The following is a 23,044-nucleotide window of genomic DNA, read 5'->3' on the forward strand; positions in this document are numbered from 1 at the left end:
TGATTAATAGCTTTACTGTAGCAGAATACATGACTGAGTAGTCGCATTTTTGTAAAGGTATATTTTAATTTATAGCATGAACAACTGTTTGTCTATGAACATAGAAGTTTGTTGGTGTTTGTTGCACTAGAACTTAGCTAACTGGCTAGCAAAAACGAGTTGCTCTTTGTATATGTCCTAGATGCATTAAAAATAGCAACAGAAATTACGTTTAAAAGACAAACAATAAAACGTACTTACAGTTTGGGAGCGATAAACAACTGCTTCTGCTTTTAAAGGGTAAGGGTAAGCATCCAGTGTAGAAAATATCACAGAATATAATGGGTTCTATGTCTTTTGATGCGTCGCGTCGCGCAGCTCGCGTTCGGTGTAAACAACTCTTCCGCTTTCATTATGCTGCGCCACATGGCCTCGCCCACTTTGTTGCGTGTTTCCGGGGGCGTGTTTATGTTAATAGCAAGGGTTTATGATGTCACCAACCCGGGAAGAAGCTCGTTGTAGTCCAAACCGCCTGTTTTTGTAGGCATTAAACTGCCATAACTTTAAAAGACAATATCTCCGTGTGCATTGAACTTTCAGCGCTGTAACTTTGCAGATACCGTTTATGCTCAAACAGCAACATTACACACTAACTAAAGTTAAAAAAGTGAAATCGCATGCAACCCCCCCTTTAACATTAACCCGGTAAGGTCCAGGGAGCACTCAATGCACACTCACGAGCCAATTTGTCAACAAAGAATATAAATTTTATTAACAATAATAACAGCCTTGTGGCATCGTCACATTTTTAGCATCCTGATTACACACACTGGTTATTTCATTTCAGTCTACAGTGCACTCAAGAAAACCCAATACACGTTCAAACCTCACAGCAAAACAATAAATAGTGTAAAATATCATATACACAGCACACTTCATTAGAAACCTCTTAGGATAAGTCCCTTATTCTCTACGTGATAACCAGTACAAACAATCAGTACACAACATTTAAAGGGACATCAGCACACGCGACTGAGCATAAAGACAATGCACAAATAGGTAAATGAATAAAACAGTTTCGGACTTCCCTGTCCGTGTCCAACGACACCCCGCCGTCACTGCGAAGACACAAACTTCCCCTCCACGGAACTATTCCCTAGTGAAAAAAAAGTATACTTTATTGTATTTTAAATATATTCCCTTTTTCTATAGTACACTGCAAATATACTAACAAAAAATGTACTATCATTAAATATATAAAAAGTATAGTATCATATTTTCACAATGCAACTTTTAACACACTTTAAAATAATTGTACTTTAGTATATTTTCTAAAAAATATTATTAGAAAAATATACTTGAAGTGTAAGTTCAGTTTATTTTTTAAAAGTGTATTTATTTGCACTTTATAAAAATATATTTGAGGTATATTTTAACAGTGTGCTGAAAATTATCATTGTAACAATGCACTAAAAGTATATTTAAAAAATACATTATTTAATATCCTGAAGTTGTAGTGTATTAAAGTTAAATTTGAGTATATTTTTTATTTTTTCTTCATCCTTGGGATTCATTATATTACTTGTGCTATTTGTTTCAGTATGAATGCATTACAAGCCCATTTAATATATGCAGTGTAGTCTATACAATTTCCAAATATGTGTAAATGTTTATTAAGTTTACACTGGCAGAATCATTTTACAATCGTACACACAAATCTATATTAAACAACACACCAGAAGCACAAGTAATGCGAAAAAAATATGTCGAGTGGTTAAACCTATCGGAATTCAAATGTCTCTTCAACTTGGTCTGTGACCAATCAGATTTTGTTGCTCACTGCCTTCAGCCAATCAGAGCTGCTGACGTCACGGTCGTCGTCTGAATCCCCTCGCTCAGCCACTCAGGTGAAGTATAATGTCGCAATGTATAATTTATTCAATAAAACACTGAAAGTGCAATACATCGCTCAATCTTGGGGATTCTGACCAGTTCAATCAAGTGACATCACAGACTGACCGTGATGGCGACGACAACCGGCTAATCTAATGGCCTACGCGATCCTGAAAGAACCGGAGAAAAGTGCTGCTATTGGGAGGTGAACTTTATTTTATTTTCTTTAACAAACGGAGAGCGATATTTCGGCTTGATATCTCCTTTTTGAGTTTGTGTGTGGTGGTTTATGGCACATGTTTGCACCAAAACATTCATATGATTGGTCAAATCGGCTCGTATTCTGTACGATATTAATTCATAAAATGTTTTATGCTTGACTATGTACCTAAAATATCGACATGCCATTCTGATACAGTTCCTGCTGCTAATCCTCATTTACTGTTCAAAAATGGTATTGGTTCAATGTAGGATTTAGACAGACTATTGTAAACGTGAGTAAAGAGTTGAACATGCTGTCTTATATCTTTGGTAACTACATTCTGTCAACAGATGCTGTTCTTCACGAGTCTCTGCGGTCATCATTGTGCCATCAGACACAATGAGAAGCTCATCAGAAAATGGAATATAATGTGTCATTTGTATTTGTGTATAGAGGCTCACCATGGTCCAATATTTGTTTTTTCTTTAATGAAAAACATGGTAAGTTATGCTGAATCTATATTAAGTTTAAATAAAAACGATTGGATTTGTCAATGAAATATGTCTCTTCATTAGTGATGTTCTTATATTTTATTTAATTAAATGGCCTTGAAAACAAATGCATTCAACTTTGGGAAAATGTGTTAAACTGTATTTAAATAACAACTGTATTGTGTGAGATTATGTAATTCAAAGTACAGTAGTCAACATTTGAAGTGGATCAAAAAAGTTAGGACAACTTTGATTAAAGGTTTTGATCCGCTTCAAATGTTGACTATATTATACAAAGTATAAGTAATAAACTGTATTGTTATTGACTGCAAAGTGTGTAATTTTTAGTATTTGGAATAAGCCAAAGGTGAAGACACTCATAATTATTTTGTAATGTACTTAAATCACAAATAAAGTGTACTTATAACAGAAATAAAGTATATTTAAAATGCAACTTATATTGTAACAAAAAATATATACTTTTAACACAAGTAAAGTACACTTTAATATCACTAATCAAGCATGTAATTAGTCCCTACACAGACATATACTTAAAGTGTACTAAGTATACTTGAAGTTGTTCCAATTTAGTACACATAAGTATACTAAATATACTTAAAGTTGTATTTTAATACTACTTAATTTCAACTTAAATATACTTAGTACAAAATTAGTTGTTTCAAAATAACACACTTTAAATGAACTAATCATTAACACACTTGAAATATACTAATAATTAGTCTTGCTGCAAGTATACTTAGTATACTTTTTTTTCACTAGGGTTAGAGGAAGTGTTCTCAGGATGAAGCCTGCCGGCGTCCACCTGTGTTCCTTTCCTCTCTAACTAGGTGTTACCCACTATCTACCTCCGGGCCAATAAGTGGGACTCCGGTTTTCTTCGGCGCCGGTGGTGCTAGCCAGCCACGAACGCCACAAAACGACCCCCCTTTCCCCCGCGGACCCTGCAGGCTCCAATACAGCTTAACGCGTCTTCAACAATTCATTATCAGGAAAAAAAAAGGCCCCGTATTATTCTTCCCCCTCCCTTTTTAAAACCATCCAAAATTGCTGTATTGTCCACAGGTGTGCTCACCCAGCCTGTCACTCCTTCCACGTTCGTCGACATGGATGACGTCACACAGCGTCCCTTCAATGTTAATCATTCTCTAGAAATTTATTTTTGTTTAGCATGGTATATGGAGTAACACAACAATGAAAAAATAATAAGATTTCTGCAAGATTTTAATGATTATATTTCATGATAAAGTTTAGATTTAGTTAGCGGGGACTTGTCTTTTTTTAGTATTCTCAGTAGTTTTTAATAATGTTTTAAATTATATATTTTAAATTTGCAGTTAGATTAATGTTTAGGACACTTTGCTTAATAATAAAATATATTTTAGAGTTCATTTTCATGCATATTTATACATAAAATGTCCTGGGGACAGAAATGTCACCGATTCGGTGGAATGGCCCATAGGCTATTTAGAAGTTCTGCACAGAATGAGAGGAAGGAGTTTCCGTTCAGGAAGATAGCACCCATTCCCTCCTTGATGTGTTGTTTTTGGAGTAGCCTAGTGTTAACCTCTCCACACATTTTGAATTAGGAGTTCATTGTTGTCTGAGCGTTTTTAGGGGTCCACAGATCTTATCAAAGCCACTTTTATTTTTCAGCACAAGTTTGGGTTTATGATAAAATAATATATTTCTATTTTTGTCATTATTATAGTCACATTAAAACTATTTTGTACAAACAAAAAAGAACAGCATTCAATCGCACAACACAAATTACAAGTCAAAGCCGAGTTTAAAATCTTATGAACATTTTACTTGGTAAAAGTCAGTGAGTTTGAGAGGGGCGGAGTTACGCCGTGTGTGTGTGTGTGTGTGTGTGTGTGTGTGTGTGTGTGTGTGTGTGTGTGTGTGTGTGTGTCGTCTTTAAACCCGCAATCACACTCACACTCGTGCATGAGTCTCTCTGATGGAATCGGTGTCTCTCCAGTTGATCTTCAGGCTGCTGGTGGTCCTGATCATCTTTGAGTGTGTGATGTTTTACTACACACTCAACACAAACTCGTCCAGGTGAACGCTTTTATCTCAAAATTCACTGTAATTCAATAATAATTCGCTATTTAAATACATTTAAATCGGGCTCCGTATTGCGGGATTTGAAGTATAATAACTAATAAAGTCTTATTGTGTATTAAGTGTTATTATTTTTATTCTAGCCTAATTGATGAAATGTTTGCTGTCATGAAGTTGTTCAATTGTTTTCTGAGGAGACTAAAGCCTTGTTTACACTGCGCGTTACGGCTCCGGCAAGGTTTTGTTCCGTCTTCTGAGTGATGTCAACTCAAACCAGAAGCATTTCTGAATGCCTGTCCATCGTTGTTTTCGTTGATTTTTTCATGTTTTAATGGCTAAATTGTTATATTTTGTCCGGTTTTATTGTGTTTATTGCTATGCCATACTTTATTTTTCTGTAGCCATACAAATGAAGTTAATAAACTTAAAATTCCATTTATGGACAACAAAAACAAAGAAATTTCAGGTTTTTCAACTTAGAATCTCTTGTCGTCAGTTTCTGGCATCTTAGTGATGTAAATTAAGAGCGGGAGTTTACACCAGTTGATTATTTTGACTTTATTTTGTATTTAAGCTGCGCATCATGGACGCGAAATAGGCGTCAAAAATAGGCGAGGCACCTAACCCCTCGTTTACACTGCACGCGTCTGCGTTGCGTTACGGCTTCGGCATGGTTTTGTTCCGTCCTCTTAGCGGTGTCAACTCACACCAAAAACGGCTATAACCATATATTGAGGCTTAAGATTGTTTAGCGGCACATATCGTAAAGTTTGTTCGCAGGTGTTTGTAAAACATTTTCAGCTGGTTAAACTTAGAAATGTAAGTTCACCTGCTGCCTTAAAAATGTGTTTAAGAGTTAAAGGGTCTTATCAGTGAGTCTTATCAGTGAGGAAATGTTTCATTTTTGCAAGTATACAGAACTGATGAAAACTGTACCCAATCACAGTGGAAATTTGTTTATCGAATTTTAATGAGTCATCTAAAATAACACCCAGATTCCGTTCCTGTGAAGACCTAAAAGCCGATAGGGTATCCCAGGTCAAAATTAAATGCTTTCATATTTTCTGAAGGGCCAAAAACAATTACTTTAGTTTTCTCCTCATTTAAGGATAAACATTTTTGAGATAATCTCCTCTAGATAGGATAAGAGCAGTCATGTCCAGTGGATCATTTTTCCTAAAATGTAAATAGATTTGAGTATCATCGGCATAAAAGTGAAACGACACTCAGTGTTTTCTAAAAATAGATCCCAAAGGTAACATGTATAATGAAAAAAAGGAGGGTTCCACAATAGAGCCTTGCGGAAGGCCACAGGGGAGAGAGGAAGTAGAAGATAAAAATTATCTAAACCACATATTTCCTGTCAGATGGCGTAACTTTGTTTTAAAAAGTGTGTGGGACATGTGTGTGTGTGTGTGATCGCTGCTTTTCAGTTCAAGCGTACATGAACCGATCATCTCTTCCTACAACAAACATGAGTTAACATCAGTACACACCATTTTTTAAGTTCACCGACCCCTCCCTTATTAAAACCTGCGTTCAGTGATAAAGCGCTCTTATGTGTGGGACTGTGTATGAGCGCCAAGAGAGCACAGTTGCATGCCTCTGATCAACGAACGCTCAGCATGGTTTCAAAAACAACACCTTCCAGCGCTAGTTCACCTCACATTTAAAAAACGAATGAAATGAATGCTTTGCTAGTCAAATGGAGATGTTTCAGGTGTATTAGGTACATCCATGCAGCAAGATGTTTCAAAAAGTGGTAGGGACAATATCGACCCTGGTGAAAAGTGGTGGGGACGTGTCTCACCTGTCCCACCCGCAAATGCACTTTATAACTGTCCCAGAGAGACCCACCCAAGATTTCAGTCTATTGATTAATATACAATGGTTATAGTGTCGAAAGCAGCTGATAAATCTAAGAGAACGAGGACCACAGTCACCCATATCAATGGCTAAACAGATGTCATTTAACACTCTCAAAAGAGCAGATTCAGTAGGGTAGAAACGCAGGCGCCGTGGGGCTAAAGGCGCCTTTGGTATCATTTTCCTCTAAACCACTAGATCGCACAAAAACTTGCCGCAGCACTTTCCTAAACATCCGTTTTTCAAGACGCACGTGCAAAGTTGTCTGATCCTTGTCTCGATCGCGGGCAGCAACGCAAAGTTGATTCTGAGGTAGTTTGATCTAATATTTGATGTTTTATATTGCTGATTTAAGAAGCAAATAAGAATCCATTAAATTAATGTTTGTATTTTCAGACAAAGTTCTTCTGAATGGTTTTCTATGGGAGCCCGTTTCCGCCACAATTGAGTAAAAAAATATAATTCTCTAATTCATAATAATGAGAAAGTTTCTCATAATTATGACTTAGCATCAGGGATGGACTGGGACCAAAAATCGGCCCTGGCATTTTGGCCCAGACCGGCCCACCACCACATAAGATCACAAATACCACCTGTCCTTCCGCTTTTTATTATATATATATATATATATATATATATATATATATATATATATATATATATATATATATATATATATATATATATAATTTCATGATTATATAGTTATATATTACCAATTATATAATTTAATTATATATATATATATATATATATATATATATATATATATATATATATATACATTTTTTTTTAAGTTGTTTACAACCAAGTCACCAAAATACGATGAATATTTTCAATGGCCACAATTTGGACATAGATATCATGGGGAAAAACTGCCATGTAGATATAATTTGATATATAATTTGGCAGCAGGTATATTAGGCTGCTGATCCATTATATTGTTACACGTGTTTAAAACAACTGACTGTGTTAACATGAATACTTGCCAAGACAGGCATTTTGGCATTATTTTATGTGTGTATTTGAATTTTTTAAGTTTTTAGTTATGACCAATTACTCAGCACCGTCAGCATTAAAGAGAAAATCACTTCATCCGATGTTTTTGAATAAAATAGCCTTGACAGCCGACTTACTGGAACTCCGGCGCCGCCGGACTTTACATAATCTACACACAAGCGAGTGACGTGCGCGGTGGACCAAACCACTGTGAGGCAAGGGAGGGGTGACTCAAAATGTTTCTAAACTTAAAACGCCCGTTTGCGTTTGTATTGCTTTACTACTTATTGAAAAAGTATTGGGCTGCCGATCTAGGCCTACCACTTTCACTTTCATTTTTTTTTTTTTTTTTTTTTTGCGGTCGGCGACCGTCGGCCCCCAAAAGCACGCCGGCCCACCGGGAAAGTGCCCGGTATGCCAGATGGCCAGTCCGCCCGTGCTTAGCATCTCATTATATTGAGAAAGTTTCTCAAAATAATGACTTAGTTTGTCAGAATAATGAGAAAATTTCTCGTAATAATGACTTAGTTTCTCATACTAATGAGAAACTTCCACGCATGCGCAGAGCAGCGGAGCAGAAGGACATGGCCCGCTAGCGACATCCACTGGTCAAATGTAAGAACAGCAAACATGGCACATTCTGCATTCGTGCACTTCTGTTTTCGTTAAATTCAGTGTAATATACAAAGTGCAGTCTATAGTATCATTAAATAACACCAGTTATAAATTATCAGCATATCTTCAATACTTTTCCATGCGCACGAGTGTATATATCTATGGCGCACGAGAAGGTGGGTGGAACGCAGAGTGGTTTCCGTGGTAACGGTGGAAACTGCTGTATTAACGCGAAGGCTTTCAAAACTATCAGATTAATGAAGGAATATAACAAGTTTTAGTGGGTTTACTTATAGACATAGGCGCTGGAAAGCTTTTCTAATAGGCTAAACTGGTCCTAAAGCACTTGCCCAGTTATAAACCTGCATTCCAGCGATATTCCTACAGAAAACACCTTTTAAGATGTTTATGACTCATTAGAATACATACATACATGCATGCAAAAGACAGCTTTCCAGGTGAAGCGTTCTTTAACAGAGTTGGATATGTAGGTGTGTGCTGTCTTATCATTCCTCTATCTGTTTGAAATCCATGGATCACCACTCTGTGTTTCTGCTTGTTCATACACAAACATACAAATGATTGTTACAAAAGAAGACTATCCCGTCTCATATAGGCTACTGATAATTTATCAATAATGTTATTTATTTAATGATATTATAGATTACACTTTTGAACGTGCCATGGATGCGGAGTTCTCGCATTTGACCAGCGGATGTCGCTAGCGTGTCACTGCTCCGCTGCTTTGCGCATGCGTAGAAGTTTCTCATTATTACAAGAAAGTTTCTCGTTATTATGAGAAATTAAGTAATTATGAGAAACTTTCTCGTTATTATGAGAAACTTTCTCGTTATTATGAGATGTTAAGTCATTATTACGAGAAAATAACTCATAATTACGAGAAATATTCTCATTAGTATGAGAAAGTTTCTCATTATTATGAGAAACTAAGTCATTATTACGAGAAAGTTTCTCATTATTATGACTTACAGAATTATATTTTTTTACTTAACTGTGGCGGAAACGGGCTTCCATAATTTTCAGTTTTGTTCAAGGTAATTCAAGCAACAGTTTTTCAATCACGGAAGAACATGTAAAAGTATGGTATTTAGGGTAAAAAGCGTCGCTGCTGTTGGGGCAAAAGGCACCATATGTAACACGATAATACATAGTTTGCTGACTTTTCCATTTGTTGACATGACATGGTTAGATTCAGATGGCAAATATCATATATCAAATTGGATATCCATCTTAGAGATAATACCCATATTTATAATGAAACAGTCAATCATGAATCTAACCATTAATCATATTTAAAAATATTATATAAATAATATAATAAAATATAATTTATTGTTACTACTATAAATCTATAATAAATATTATAGGATCTCCTTCAATGCTTAATTGTTATTTTGTTTCTGTATTTTTTAAAATATATTTTTATATTAACGTAGGCCTATTTTAATGACAGTATATTTATTGAACAAAAATGAATTATTTTATTTATCAAAATAAACAGAAAATAGTACAAACTTTGCTAAAGTGATTCTTTTGAACAAGTATTTACTTAGACATTATTAAAAACATTATTTTAGTATTTGTATGAATACTTTGTACCTTTTACCCCATGCATTACTCACCACCTCATACATTTATAAGACTTTTAAACAAAATTAACCACTTTTATGATTTATTTTCACACAAAATCTGCTGCTCCATCAATGTTCAATACAAACATATGTATTTTTCCTGTAATCATACACTTTGAGAGTAGTCAAAAGCACATTTTGTTTTAAGGTGTGCCTTCAGCCCCGTTGTACCCTACTGTGGGCAGCCTTAAAACCAGATTGAAAGTGCGCAATCAGATTATTTACAGAATTGAAAAACACAGTCTTTTCCAAAACCTTGGACATAAATGGTAAAACAGATATAGGGAGATTATTTTTTAACACTGACAGATCGAGTGAAGGCTTCTTGAGGAGAGGTGTGACAGTAGCCACTTTCAGATGAGCAGGAACCACCCCAGTTGAAAGACATTTATTTAAATAGGACACTAGACCTGGTCCAACCGAATCAACAATTTTTTAATGAGCAGCAATAAAAAAAAATCATGTTGTTTTTCTTTCAGAGATGGGATGACAGACATGCAGCAGCTGCGCTGTTCAAAACTCAGACGCAAGTTTTCTGTTATCAAACCAGCCAAAAGGTGCGTGAGAATGAGGATCAACCAGCGTTACTACTATCGAGCCAGATCAGCCTCAAAAATAAATACAATTCACATTTACAAAATCCGATTCGTAAATCAAATTCAAATTCAAAACGCAATTCATAAATACACAAGTAAAAGCATAAACATTTTCCCAAATGCTCACACAAATGCACCTTACCTAAATAAATTTAAAATGTTTACACAAATATGTATATATCAAGTTCTTGAATTAATTTCCATCACACATTTATGCATGATGTTACATGTATTTATGGATTGTTGAATCTTTGCATATCGTCACTCGTGCATGGACTGCTTTGAATTTGTATGTGGTATTTCTGAGACTGTAGGTGCCAGATACGGTTTGATGTCTTTTATTTTGAAATTGTCACTTCCAGTTTGTTACGTCATTTTGTATAGGTGCATATTACTTGTTAGTTTGCATGTGGATAGCATGGAGGGAGGGGGTGAGTAGCTGGGACGCTCACTTTCTGTTGACCGTTTCATTTCGTTTGTTTGTTTCATTTTATTTGGTTTATTTTTGTTTTCTATCTTACCTTCTTCATTCAACATGTTGCTGTTTATTCCAACTTTGTAATTAAAAACTCTTTTGCATCGAAACGCGTCATGGATGTATTCCCACTACTTAGCCCCTTAGCGGGTACTGGCTGCCGCTACAATTAGTCAACAGAAAATTCAGCTATTGTTGGATTACCATCGTGGATCATTGGAAAGGATTTCTTCGCACACGGCATGTGAAACGCTGACGCACACACTGAAGTGAAACAACGCGCTTCTGTATCCTGTGTAGAAGAGGTATGTGAGCGGTTTTACTATGTTTTGCTGCGCCATTGCTGTTTATTGGATGGGAAAAGACGCTGTGGCCGCCAGCCGTGGAGTGTTTGTGTGCCGCTTATTGGGATGGATTGCGGTTGTGGAATGCAGCGTAAGCTACGCACTTGTTATCGCGCTGTGGTGCTGCGCCCATTCATGAAGTTGTTTGTTTGATTTATTGGAATACGGCGCTGGAGTATTGGATCGCGTTGTGCGAGAAATGGACGCAGATGAGTCTGAGCGCGCTGCTGAGAGCAGCAAAAGAGAGCCTAAGCTAACGGCAAAGGCATTGGCACTAAAAATTGAAGCACTGCAAAAGGATCGCAATGCTAAGGTGAATCAAGTGAAAACCTTGATTTTATCAATGAAGGATCTCATGAAATGTGATAAATGCTTTACAAGTGTCTTCAATGTTGGGATCTTTGAAATGTTTGAAAGATGATGCATCTGTGTTGCATAAAGAGGTACTTCCTTTTCTTCCTCCTGATGAACAAAACAGACAAAATGAGTGGTTTGGTTCAGTTTCTAAGCACAATTACGGGTTTATGGAAGATGTTGAACGATGGCTGAATGAAGCTAAAAATCTGAGGAAAAATGCTCAAATAACACAGTCAAGTTCTACTCAAAGGTATGCAAATCTTTGCCCATCACACTCTGTTGTTCATGAGACAAGTGCAAGAGTAATGGATAATCCTACTGAACCTCAGCTGAATTGTGATTCTAATATTCCTCCTTCTTCTGAACCAGTTTCGTCTTCTCATAATATGAATGTTCTAAGTGAATATCAGAACAGTGATATTGACTATGATGATGCTCAGAATCAAGTACAACCAACAGACAGTGTTTCTAATGTGAGCAGGAAAACATCTAGACGAACGACAACAACAACCCATGGATCTCGAAGCAGTCGATCTTCTGTTGTATCTGCTCGTCTTAAAGTTGAGGCCGAAATGGCAGCTTTGTTGGCACATCAGGAAATGTTACAACGCAAACATGCACTACAGAAAGAAGAGGAGGACTTGAAGAGGAAAAAAGAACAAATGGAGCTTGATACTAAAATCGCTGTATCAATGGCCAAGATGAAAGTGTATAGCGGCGCTAGATCAGAATTGATTGAGTGTACTAACCTTCCTGACACCAATGCATTGAGAATGAAACATGCAGGAATCAGTTCTCCTAACCCTAGTGTGGAATTTTTACCCTCAAGTCCACATTCAATGCCACAACAGCCATCTGTATCTCAAGCAGCACAAGATTCAAGGCGTCTTCCAACTCCGCCAGTACAACAACAATAGAGTATAAGATCAAATATAGTGTCAACGTTTTCTGCATTGCCCAGCATTAGTCATCATGGTGTACATGGATCTGGATTGCAAGGTGCACATGGATCAAGTTTACAGGATGGTTTGGAAGGAGGAGGTATCCTCAGGCTTATTGATAAGCAAAATGAAATTGCTGCCCTATTAGTTCAGCAACAGAACTTGTCTTCACTTCCACCGAGGGAGGTCCCATTGTTTGATGGTGATCCATTGCGTTACCACGATTTTATGAGAACATTTGAAGAGGTTGTGGAAAAGAAAACAAGTAATAATGCAGATTCCTTGCATTTCCTTGAACAGTATACTAGAGGGCAACCTAAGGAGCTTGTCAGGAGCTGTCAGCACATGGTTCCATCTCAGGGGTATTTAAGAGCTAAGACGTTGCTCAAGGAGCATTTTGGCAATGAGTTAAGGATAGCCTCATCTTACATTGGAAAAGGCGCTTTCATGGAGAACAATAAAATCTGAGGATGCTAAGGCTCTGCAGGACTACAGCTTATTTCTCCGAAGTTGCTGTAATGCTATGCAGGATATTTCTTATATGAAGGAGTTGAACCTTGCTTCTAATATGCAAATTGTTCTTGCAAAACTTCCTTATAAGCTCAGAGAAAGATGGAGAATAGTGGCCTACGATTTACAGCAAAAATGTAACCACCCAGTTTCCTTTTCTGACATTGTGGACTTCATAGAAAAACAAGTGAAAATAGTCACAGATCCGGTTTTTGGAAATATTCAAGATGTCCTGCCTAGTGGAGGTAGAAACTTAAATATTAAATCATCTCATTCAAAACCCAGAAGCAGTTTTGCCACTACAGTCACTGCAACTGGTGCAAATGTGTATGGTGGGAAGTCTTCAAACAATATCTGTCTTTTCTGTGAAGGAAAACATGCTTTGGACTCCTGTAAGGTGCTTGTTGGAAAATCCCATGGTGAAAAAATGAGTTTCTTGAAGAAGAAAGGGATTTGTTTTGGTTGTTTATGTACAGGACATATCAGCCGTGATTGTAAAGAGAGAAGCATATGTAAGATATGCCATCTCAAACACCCAAGCCTTCTTCATATTTCATCAGAGAAAAGAGGCATTCAGAATAATAAAGATGAATCAAGGTCAACAGTGGGAAGTGCTTTGGTCTCTCTCCAGTCCAGTGCTCTTACTGGGGCTGGTAAAGATAATTGTGCATTGTCCATTGTTCCTGTATGTGTGAAATCAAAGAAGGGAAGTAAAGTTGTGACCACTTATGCTTTTCTGGATTCTGGGAGCTCTGCAACTTTCTGTACAGAGAGTTTGATGTCTAAGCTTGATCTTTCTGCAAAGAAAATTAACATTCTAATGAGAACCATGAATCAGGATAAATCCATCTTCTGTTATGTTCTTAAGGATTTGGAAGTGTCAGGATTGGATCAAGAGCATTACTGTACATTACCAGAAGTATACACGCAGAAGACTATGCCTGTAAACAGAACCAACATCGCCACACAAAACGATCTTGCTTGTTGGCCTCATTTAAGTCACCTACGTTTGCCTTCAGTTGATGCTAATGTCGAATTGTTGATTGGTGCTAACGTGCCAGAAGCTTTGGAGCCATGGCAAACTGTTCGTAGTCAAGATAATGGCCCATACGCTATTAAGACCATGTTTGGATGGGCAGTTAATGGACCGATTAAGCGTCAGGAAGAGTGTGCTGCTGAGGACCATCCTTACACAACTGTTAATAGAATCACTGTTATGAAACTGGATGAATTGTGGGAGCAACAATTCAGGGCTGACTTTCCTGAAATGTGTTCAAGAGGAACAGCAAGGATTGTCCAAAGAAGATCATCAATTCATGGATTTTGTTTCACGGTCAGCAAGACTTATCAATGGGCATTATTATATTGGTCTTCCACTTAAAAACGAAAAGGTAATCATGCCAAGAAATAGAGTAATTGTTGAACAACGTGCTCTAAATCTCCAAAGAAGGCTTCGAAGAAATGCTGCTTTACATGCTGACTATACTACCTTTATGGAGAGTGTCATCGCTAAAGGCCATGCAGAAAGGGTTCCCACAAATGAACTCGAAAGACTTGATGGACGTTTATGGTACATACCTCATCATGGTGTGTATCATCCTAAAAAACAAAAGATTAGAGTTGTGTTTGATTGTGGCACACCATACCAAGGAACATCTTTGAATGAACATCTTCTGCAAGGGCCAGATTTAACAAGTTCACTGGTGAGTGTTCTTGTGCGATTCAGAATGGAGTATGTCGCCATGATGGCTGACATCGAATCGATGTTTCATCAGGTTAAGGTACATCCTGAGGATTGTGATCTTTTGAGGTTTCTATGGTGGACAGGAGGAAACATTGATGGCAGTTTGAAAGAGTACAGAATGGTTGTACATTTGTTTGGAGCGACATCGTCTCCAAGTTGCTCTAGTTATGCATTGAGAAAGTGTGCAGAGGACCATAAGAATCTGTATGATGCAAAGACTGTGGACGTTGTCTATAATAACTTCTACGTAGACGACTGTCTTGTATCTGTGCCTGCAGAGTCAGATGCTGTACTATTGTACCAGAAGCTCACAGAAATGTGCGCCAAAGGTGGGTTCCGTTTAACGAAATGGACAAGTAACAGCCGCACTGTGTTAAATGCCATTCCCAAGGAAGACAGAGACAAGAAATTAAAGAACTTGGATTTGGAACATGACACGCTACCTTTGGAGAGAGCATTGGGTGTGCAGTGGTGTGCGGAGTCGGATGTTTTCAAGTTCAAGGTGACCATCAAGGATAGACCTCTTACGAGAAGAGGGATTCTTTCTACTGTTAGTTCTATCTTTGACCCTCTTGGCTTTCTGTCTCCTGTTATTCTACGGGCCAAAATGATACTTCAAGAACTGTGTCGAGAGAAAATTGGTTGGGACTGCACTATTCCAACAATGTACATTGAATGGTGGACAAGTTGGTTGGAGGAACTACATGAATTGGAGAAATTTGAGGTCCGCAGGTGTTTGAAGCCTGAAAACTTTGGAGAAGCTACATCTGCCCAATTACATCACTTTTCGGACGCCAGTGAGAAGGGCTATGGCATGGTGTCCTATTTACTCCTTCATAATGATCAACAGCTTGCCCATTCTTTTCTTCTAATGAGTAAAGCAAGAGTGACACCTTTAAGATCGATCACTATCCCTCGTCTGGAGCTCACGGCAGCCACGCTTGCTAGTCGCATGGATACGTTGTGGAAGAGAGAGCTAAACATGCAATTTCAGGATTCTGTTTTTTGGACCGACAGCACCTCTGTGCTTAAGTATATTCGAAATGAGACTTCAAGGTTCAAGTGCTTTGTAGCAAACAGAGTTGCTGAAATTCGAAAGTTTTCTGAAGTCACACAATGGAGGTATGTGAATTCATCCGACAATCCAGCTGACCTAGCATCCAGAGGCTTAAAGGTGAATTCATTCTTGAAAAACCAGATATGGGTTTCTGGTCCTCCATTTCTTGTGCAACCACGAGAGTTGTGGCCCATGGATCCTACTGATGTAGGTGTGATGTCCTCTTGTGACCCAGAAGTAAAAGAGTGTTCTGGTGAATACTATACAGGTACATCAAGAGTATGATTTTATGCCTTACTTTAATTACTATTCTTCATGGATGCGATTGAAACGAGGCATGGCTTGGATCCTTCGATTCAGGAACATTCTGATTGATCGGTGCAAGGAAAAGAAAAGGTTGATGACTGTTTACTCTAATCTGGACAAGTTGCAACAAGAGACTATTATTAACCAAGAGATGCAAAAATTTAGATCTAATGTGTCTTCAAATTTGTTGACTTCAGAGGAGCTGGAGAGGTCTGAATTGGAGATTATCCGTCTATGCCAAAAGAAGAGATACTCCGAGGAACTGATTAGTTTAAGAAAAGACGGATTGGTAAAACAGAGTAGTGAACTCTATAGACTTAACCCTGTGCTTCACTCTGATATTATCAGAGTTGGTGGGCGTATGGACAAGGCTATGATGCCGGAAGAAATTAAACATCCGGTAATACTAGCCAAGGATTTACATATTTCGGATTTGATTCTGCGGCAGATTCATAGTGACATTGGACATTGTGGACGGAATTATATGCTGGCTAATCTACGACAGAGATATTGGATCCCTGGTGCTAGCACGGCTATAAGAAGAATTTTGTCCAAGTGTGTAGTTTGTAGACGCCTTCATGGAACCACGGGTTATCAACAGATGGCAGATTTGCCGCAAGATAGTCACTCCTGACAAACCACCATTCACGCACGTTGGAGTGGACTGCTTTGGTCCCTTTGAAGTAAAACGGGGAAGGAGCATGATAAAACGTTACGGGTGATCTTCACATGTTTGACTATAAGAGCTGTTCACCTTGAGCTAGCAGCTTCACTTGATACAGACTCTTTCATCCATGCATTAAGACGATTCATTGCACGAAGAGGTCAAGTAGTCGAGATCCGTTCAGACAATGGTACTAACTTTGTTGGTGCTCAACGAGAACTGCAGGAAGCTATGAAATGCTGGAATCATAATCAAATCAATTCATTTCTGCTTCAAAAGGGAATTAAGTGGAACTTTAATCCCCGGCTGGTTCGCACTTTGGAGGAATTTGGGAAAGGCTTATAAGATCAGTAAGGAAGATTCTGAATTCTATCCTTAGAGGACAAAGTTTGGATGAGGAGGGTCTCTACACACTCCTTTGTGAAGTTGAATCCATCCTTAATAATCGTCCTATATCCAGAGCATCAATGGATGTAAATGATTTGGAAGCCCTTACTCCTAACCATCTCCTTCTGCTAAAAACACAGCCATTTTTACCACCTGGACTATTTAATAAGGACGATCCGTATTCACGACGGAGATGGCGTCAGGTCCAATATATGGCGGATTTATTTTGGAAGAGATGGATTGGGGAGTATCTACTTCAACTACAAGAACGTCAGAAGTGGCTGGTGAAGAAACGTAATTTTCAAGTGGGAGATATTGTGCTTGTAGTAGATGATACTGCCCCAAGGAGCTCATGGATTATGGGCAAGATTATTCAAATCGTACAGGATAAAAAGGGATTGACACGTCAAGTAAAAATCAAGACCAAGAGCACCTGCTTAACCAGACCTATTACTAAGATTTGCCTCCTTCTTGAAATGGAGGACTTTTAACTGCTCTATGACTGACTGACTGACTGACTTATGAGAGCTCTCAAATGACTTACTGAAGACTTATGACAAATGACTATAGACTGTTTGATTGACCTTTTGATTTTAATTGATTATGGACACTTCATACATTGAAGAACTGGACATTTTTACACACATATAAAAACACACATTTGTGTATTCACTACACTATTTGTAAAACAAAATTGTGATTTTCATGTAAATGTTTAGTGATGTATAACCTGTGTGATTTATGTATTGTGATTATTACAGTTTTTTGGGTGTAATAATCAGGGGCTGGAGTGTAGGTGCCAGATACGGTTTGATGTCTTTTATTTTGAAATTGTCACTTCCAGTTTACGTCATTTTGTATAGGTGCATATTACTTGTTAGTTTGCATGTGGATAGCATGGAGGGAGGGGGTGAGTAGCTGGGACGCTCACTTTCTGTTGACCGTTTCATTTCGTTTGTTTGTTTCATTTTATTTGGTTTATTTTTGTTTTCTATCTTACCTTCTTCATTCAACATGTTGCTGTTTATTCCAACTTTGTAATTAACTCTTTTGCATCGAAACGCGTCATGGATGTATTCCCACTACTTAGCCCCTTAGCGGGTACTGGCTGCCGCTACAGAGACCTTCCTGGCAGGTTAAGATTCATATCTTTTTTTGGAGGATGTTCTGTTAAGCCTATCGCTATGAGCTTTTAATCCACCAATCAAAACGCCCCTTCTGCACAGACTCAAGAAGCTCAATGCTGCGCTTGTACTGTGCATTATTGTTCCATGATCGGGTCCTTTCTGTAAAGACATTTTAATGGCTACTCCTTTTTTAGCAGCTGATTATAATTTAATTTCTACAAAATCACATTTATTACGTTCGCACAAAATACAGCTACCTGCTGTCTTATACACCAAAGTTGCACATACCCTGTTTATTCAGATCAGTCTCTAATGTTATTAAATAAGTGTTAAATGTCCAGACATTTCATTTAATAACAATTATGTAATGTGTTCTGTTGTTGTTGTTGTTGTTGTTGTTGTTGTTGTTGTTGTTGTTGTTAGTAGTAGTAGTATCAGGTTCGCAGTAACTTTTGATCAGGCATTAAAAACAGGTAAGGCCACCTAAGGGTTTTTTTGTTTGTTGTTTTAAACACTAGACCACGGAAAACAGTTGAATCATACACTTATACATACTGTACATGACATATAAGATGAGTCATATTTACAAAAACAATTCATCACATCTTTCTGAGCTTCATTTCAGAAGCATCATCCGTTATAATACTAAATTTTCTTGAACATTCAAGATTTAATGAAAAACACATTGTCAGTCTATTACACCTTGTGGAGAAACAATGTAACTGATAAAGTCGTTGTTTGAAACTTTATTTAATCAAAGGTCATTTACTCTATTTTGACCGCTGCCGTTTACATCAGCGTTTATATTTGAGCTATAAACTTTTATCCCAGTACTTGTATGATAATTTGAACTATTTTATCACAAAAATAATGAAACTATGAGGTTGAAAACACTGTTTATGAAGCTGCTCAACACCTAAAACAACGTGCTCTTTCTGGTTCAGAACCTGCGGGATTTGAATTGATATGATATTGATATGATATGATTTTGTCAAAGGTTTATTAGACAGATGAATAATTGTTGTCATTTAAGAATAAAGGCTCCGGTATACTTCAAACGAAATCGAAGAACGAACTGATGTGACGTCATTTAGAACAAAATCTGGCCAAAACGAAGTTGTGTTTTTTTTTTTTTTTTTGGAAGTTCGAAACGGCTTGCCAAAGCGACCTTTCAGGAAAAGTTCGCTCCAGCTGCAAAACACCTTCGTACTACCATTGGTCAGTGACGATAACGTAAGAAGGAGGTGTGCGCTGAGGCTCCGCCTTCAATCGCGTGGGCGCGTCTCTGATTCATTCCGTGTATTTGAATTCGTTGAGGTAAAATCTCCACGGGTGAAAACATGAACACACTGGATAGCCGCTTTAGTACAAAATTTGTTGTGCTTGTAAAAAAAAAAAAAAAATGAGGCACTAACACTGTTTTTCATGTTTGATACTGTAAAGCTGTTTGATTTTAAGCAGTCTGTTGAATAAAGTGCTATATGAAGACGTGACTGGAGTGCTACTTTGCAGAGCTCGTGCTAACATTGTTGTTATGATCAGACGCTTTGCTTTCTATAATAAATGCTTACTGTTTTCTCATTTTTGTTGTGTTTATTTTGTGCATGGCACATATTTAAATATTCATCTAACCGTCGATCTCAGCAGTGTGGGCGGTGTCACCCCAGCTAACCAAAATACGTGACGGTTACGTAACTGCAACGTAATTTGGTGACCAAACTTTAGTCGTGTGGCAACCGGAAAAGTGAAAGGTGCCTATACGTCGCCACAACGTAACTTTGTGACGTTGCCAGTTAGTAACTGCGACGTCGTGGCAACGTTGTGTATCAATAGTTGTGTGTTGGTCATCAGTTGGTAATTCTTATATTTATTTATTTTTCTATGGGCGGACATGCAGTAGTTTAACCTAATTTATGTCCTCATTTGCCCAAACTAATGTAAAGTCTATTCCAACAGCTGTGAACGATGAATGCAGACTCGAAATGAATTCAATTCATTTATTTTGAAAAACACACAGAACATGAACAAAACTCCAAATAAAAATAATGAAATACACTCAAACTATAAATAAAAACATATAGCCTACAGCGAAACATAAAATAAAAGCATTCAAGACGTTTTGCTCTCAGTATCATTAAAAACATATGCTAACGTAACATTTTGCATAACATATATTTCAGACGATCAAGGAAATCACAAAGGTAAAAATATTAACAAAAGTACTTAAAGTAGACTGTGGGTAATGTTACTTAACCAATCTGACGCAGTTGTTGAACTTTATTGCTATAAAACTGACGAGAAACACGGAGAAACGTCGACGCTGTCCTCTCCAGCAGCTTGAATGTTTTCCCGGTTGCCATGGCAACTCTAACGGCCACCTGCACTAACGTAAACGTAACAATAAAAAAAGGTTTTGCGTCTTTCCAAAGTTAACTTTATACATTTTTATAAAAGCCATTTATTCGTTGTCACCTCGGAAAAATAAATTCTTCTCTCAGAAAAATTAACTTTACACTCTTATCAACATACTGTGGGCACGCGCCCCTGCCAACACACCCATGTGGGGCCCATAAGGGTTGGATATGGGCTGGTGAGTGGGCCCCATCTGGGCTGCCCAGATGGGGCCCAGTTAGTTTTGTCCGGGGGTTCCATGGTGGCCCCATGTGGGCAAGCCCAGATGGGCTGAAGTTGGGCTTCACATGGGCCCTAGCTAAAACCCACACGGGCAACCCAGGTTTCTCCCATCTGGGGCCCACACTTACCTGGGCCCCATGTGGGCTGCACATGGGCCCCTGCTATTCTCCCCATAAGGGTAATAACCATTATTATGGGCTAACAAATTCATCTTATTTTACAGTCAGCCCATACAGTTCTGTAACCCATGTTCATATTTTTTTTACACAGCTAATTTTACCGGGTCTGGTGGACCCACCATATTATTAGGCTTTTAAATCAATACAGCCATAACAATTCATGTAAAAAATACTTGACAGATGTTTACTTTAGCCATTTACCCCTGTGAGATCGCATTTATGATTGTTTGTTTTTTGTGAGAAACCAAGGAAATTCAATAAAAAAAAAACATAGAAAAGATTATATCATTATTAGAGATTATTTCTTAGAACTTAATCAGAATAGGTGAAAATGCTTGAAATGTAACAATTTTGTAACTTTGTGTGGGAATAGCAGGTGCAGAAAGACAACACTCCTGCACACAGACGGCCAATGAGTTTGTGTTAGAAAAAAATAATAAATAGCATATTTTTTTCTTTTAGCAACCTTTAAAACGGGTCCCAAAGACCCAAACATCTTGGGTTAAATGAGCTACAATAATAACAAGACCAGTAATACAATTAATGAACTTTTTATTTAAGTAAAATTAAGAAAAACATTTAGAAAACTCTCATTAAGAAAAACTTTTGCTCAGTGTTCCTTCACTGTTACAGACAGGATTAGCTACTTTCCACCTCAAATGAACCCGAAGCCAAGTCCTTGAGGGGTTGCCTGTCGGGCCTGTCTATTACCCCCCAGTCCCTAGCACCAATGAGCCACTTGGAGACTGCCTTCTCTACATCTTTACAGGTGATTTTGCTGGTCATGGTGCTTTTCTTTAAGCCTCCTGCAAGAAACAAATATAACAGTCACTTACTTTATATGTGGCAAAACAAATCTCAGCCAGGACTGTAAAGACAACTATGTAAAGAAAAGTGCTATATAAAAATCAATAAGATTATTATTATTATTATAACTACACACATACTCTTAAACACACAAGTTAGGCAACTTACTTGCAACTCCATACACAGTGGCTACGTTTACATGCACCAATTTTCACCAATCCGAATGAATTGAATCTGATTGCAGATCTGTTTACATGTACTCTAAACATTGTAATCTGATTCAAATATCCATTTATATGTGTTTTATATACATTCTGATTAAAACGTTTGCGCACGCACTGTGCGTGTGACGTCATATCAGTCACACATGCGGTAAACCAGGTTGCGTCAACAGGCGATTATCATGTATCGACGATAGCGGGAGATATTGTCAACAGCTTCAAATCTTGGCAATATTAAGAGGATTTAGTATTTCCAATGAATGTAGGCGTGTTACATTCTTCTAGTCTTATTATAACTATTAGGTTCAGCTTCTTTATTATTAAATTAATATTATATGTGCTGTGAGGATAATAAAAGATTAGGCTTTTAGCTATCTTTAAAAATGATTTAATTTTTTTTTAGGTCTATTATTACAATGAATTATAGCCTATAATTAAAATTATTTAGAGTGTAGGCTATAATACTATTTCCTAACACTGCAGTCATCAATGAAAATTAAGTGCAGCGTTACTTCAAGCACCGACTTAAAAAAAACAAAAACTGTTGAACACAAAATAATAATAGACAAATAAACTGGCGAATAAACAAAGAAGTTACCCAGAACTCAATGTGGCATGACGTCAGATTCGTATTCTCTATTATTCTCACTTGTTCCACTTGCCTATATGTACAGCCACCAGATAAATACTGGAATAAATTATTTTTTTATATACCGTTACCAGCATATTATATTGAAATTCATCTCTGAGAGAATATGCTCCGTGCTAATGCAGCGTCAGACAGCTCCGTCACTTTTTACTTTCACTTTCTGTGACTTTTTCACCAGCAATAACTCTTGCGCAAAGTTTGCACGTTACTTCTTTTATGATATCCATTGGCTCCCCTTCTTGTTTTTAAACGGAAATATTTCCA

General features: G+C 37.5%; 1 protein-coding gene across 1 annotated transcript in view; it reads left to right on the plus strand.

The window, feature by feature from the left end:
• The first annotated feature begins 4,510 nt into the window (after positions 1-4,510).
• Positions 4,511-23,044, plus strand: part of LOC137009353 (alpha-2,8-sialyltransferase 8F-like) — a 54,888-nt gene continuing 36,354 nt past the window's right edge. The window contains exons 1-2 of the mRNA XM_067371499.1: positions 4,511-4,647; positions 10,262-10,339. Coding sequence (XP_067227600.1) covers positions 4,547-4,647; positions 10,262-10,339 — 179 coding nt within the window. The 5' untranslated portion in view covers positions 4,511-4,546. The remainder of the gene's footprint in view (positions 4,648-10,261; positions 10,340-23,044) is intronic.

This window comes from Chanodichthys erythropterus, chromosome 20 (genome assembly GCF_024489055.1).
Source record: "Chanodichthys erythropterus isolate Z2021 chromosome 20, ASM2448905v1, whole genome shotgun sequence".
NCBI classification, from domain to species: domain Eukaryota; kingdom Metazoa; phylum Chordata; class Actinopteri; order Cypriniformes; family Xenocyprididae; genus Chanodichthys; species Chanodichthys erythropterus.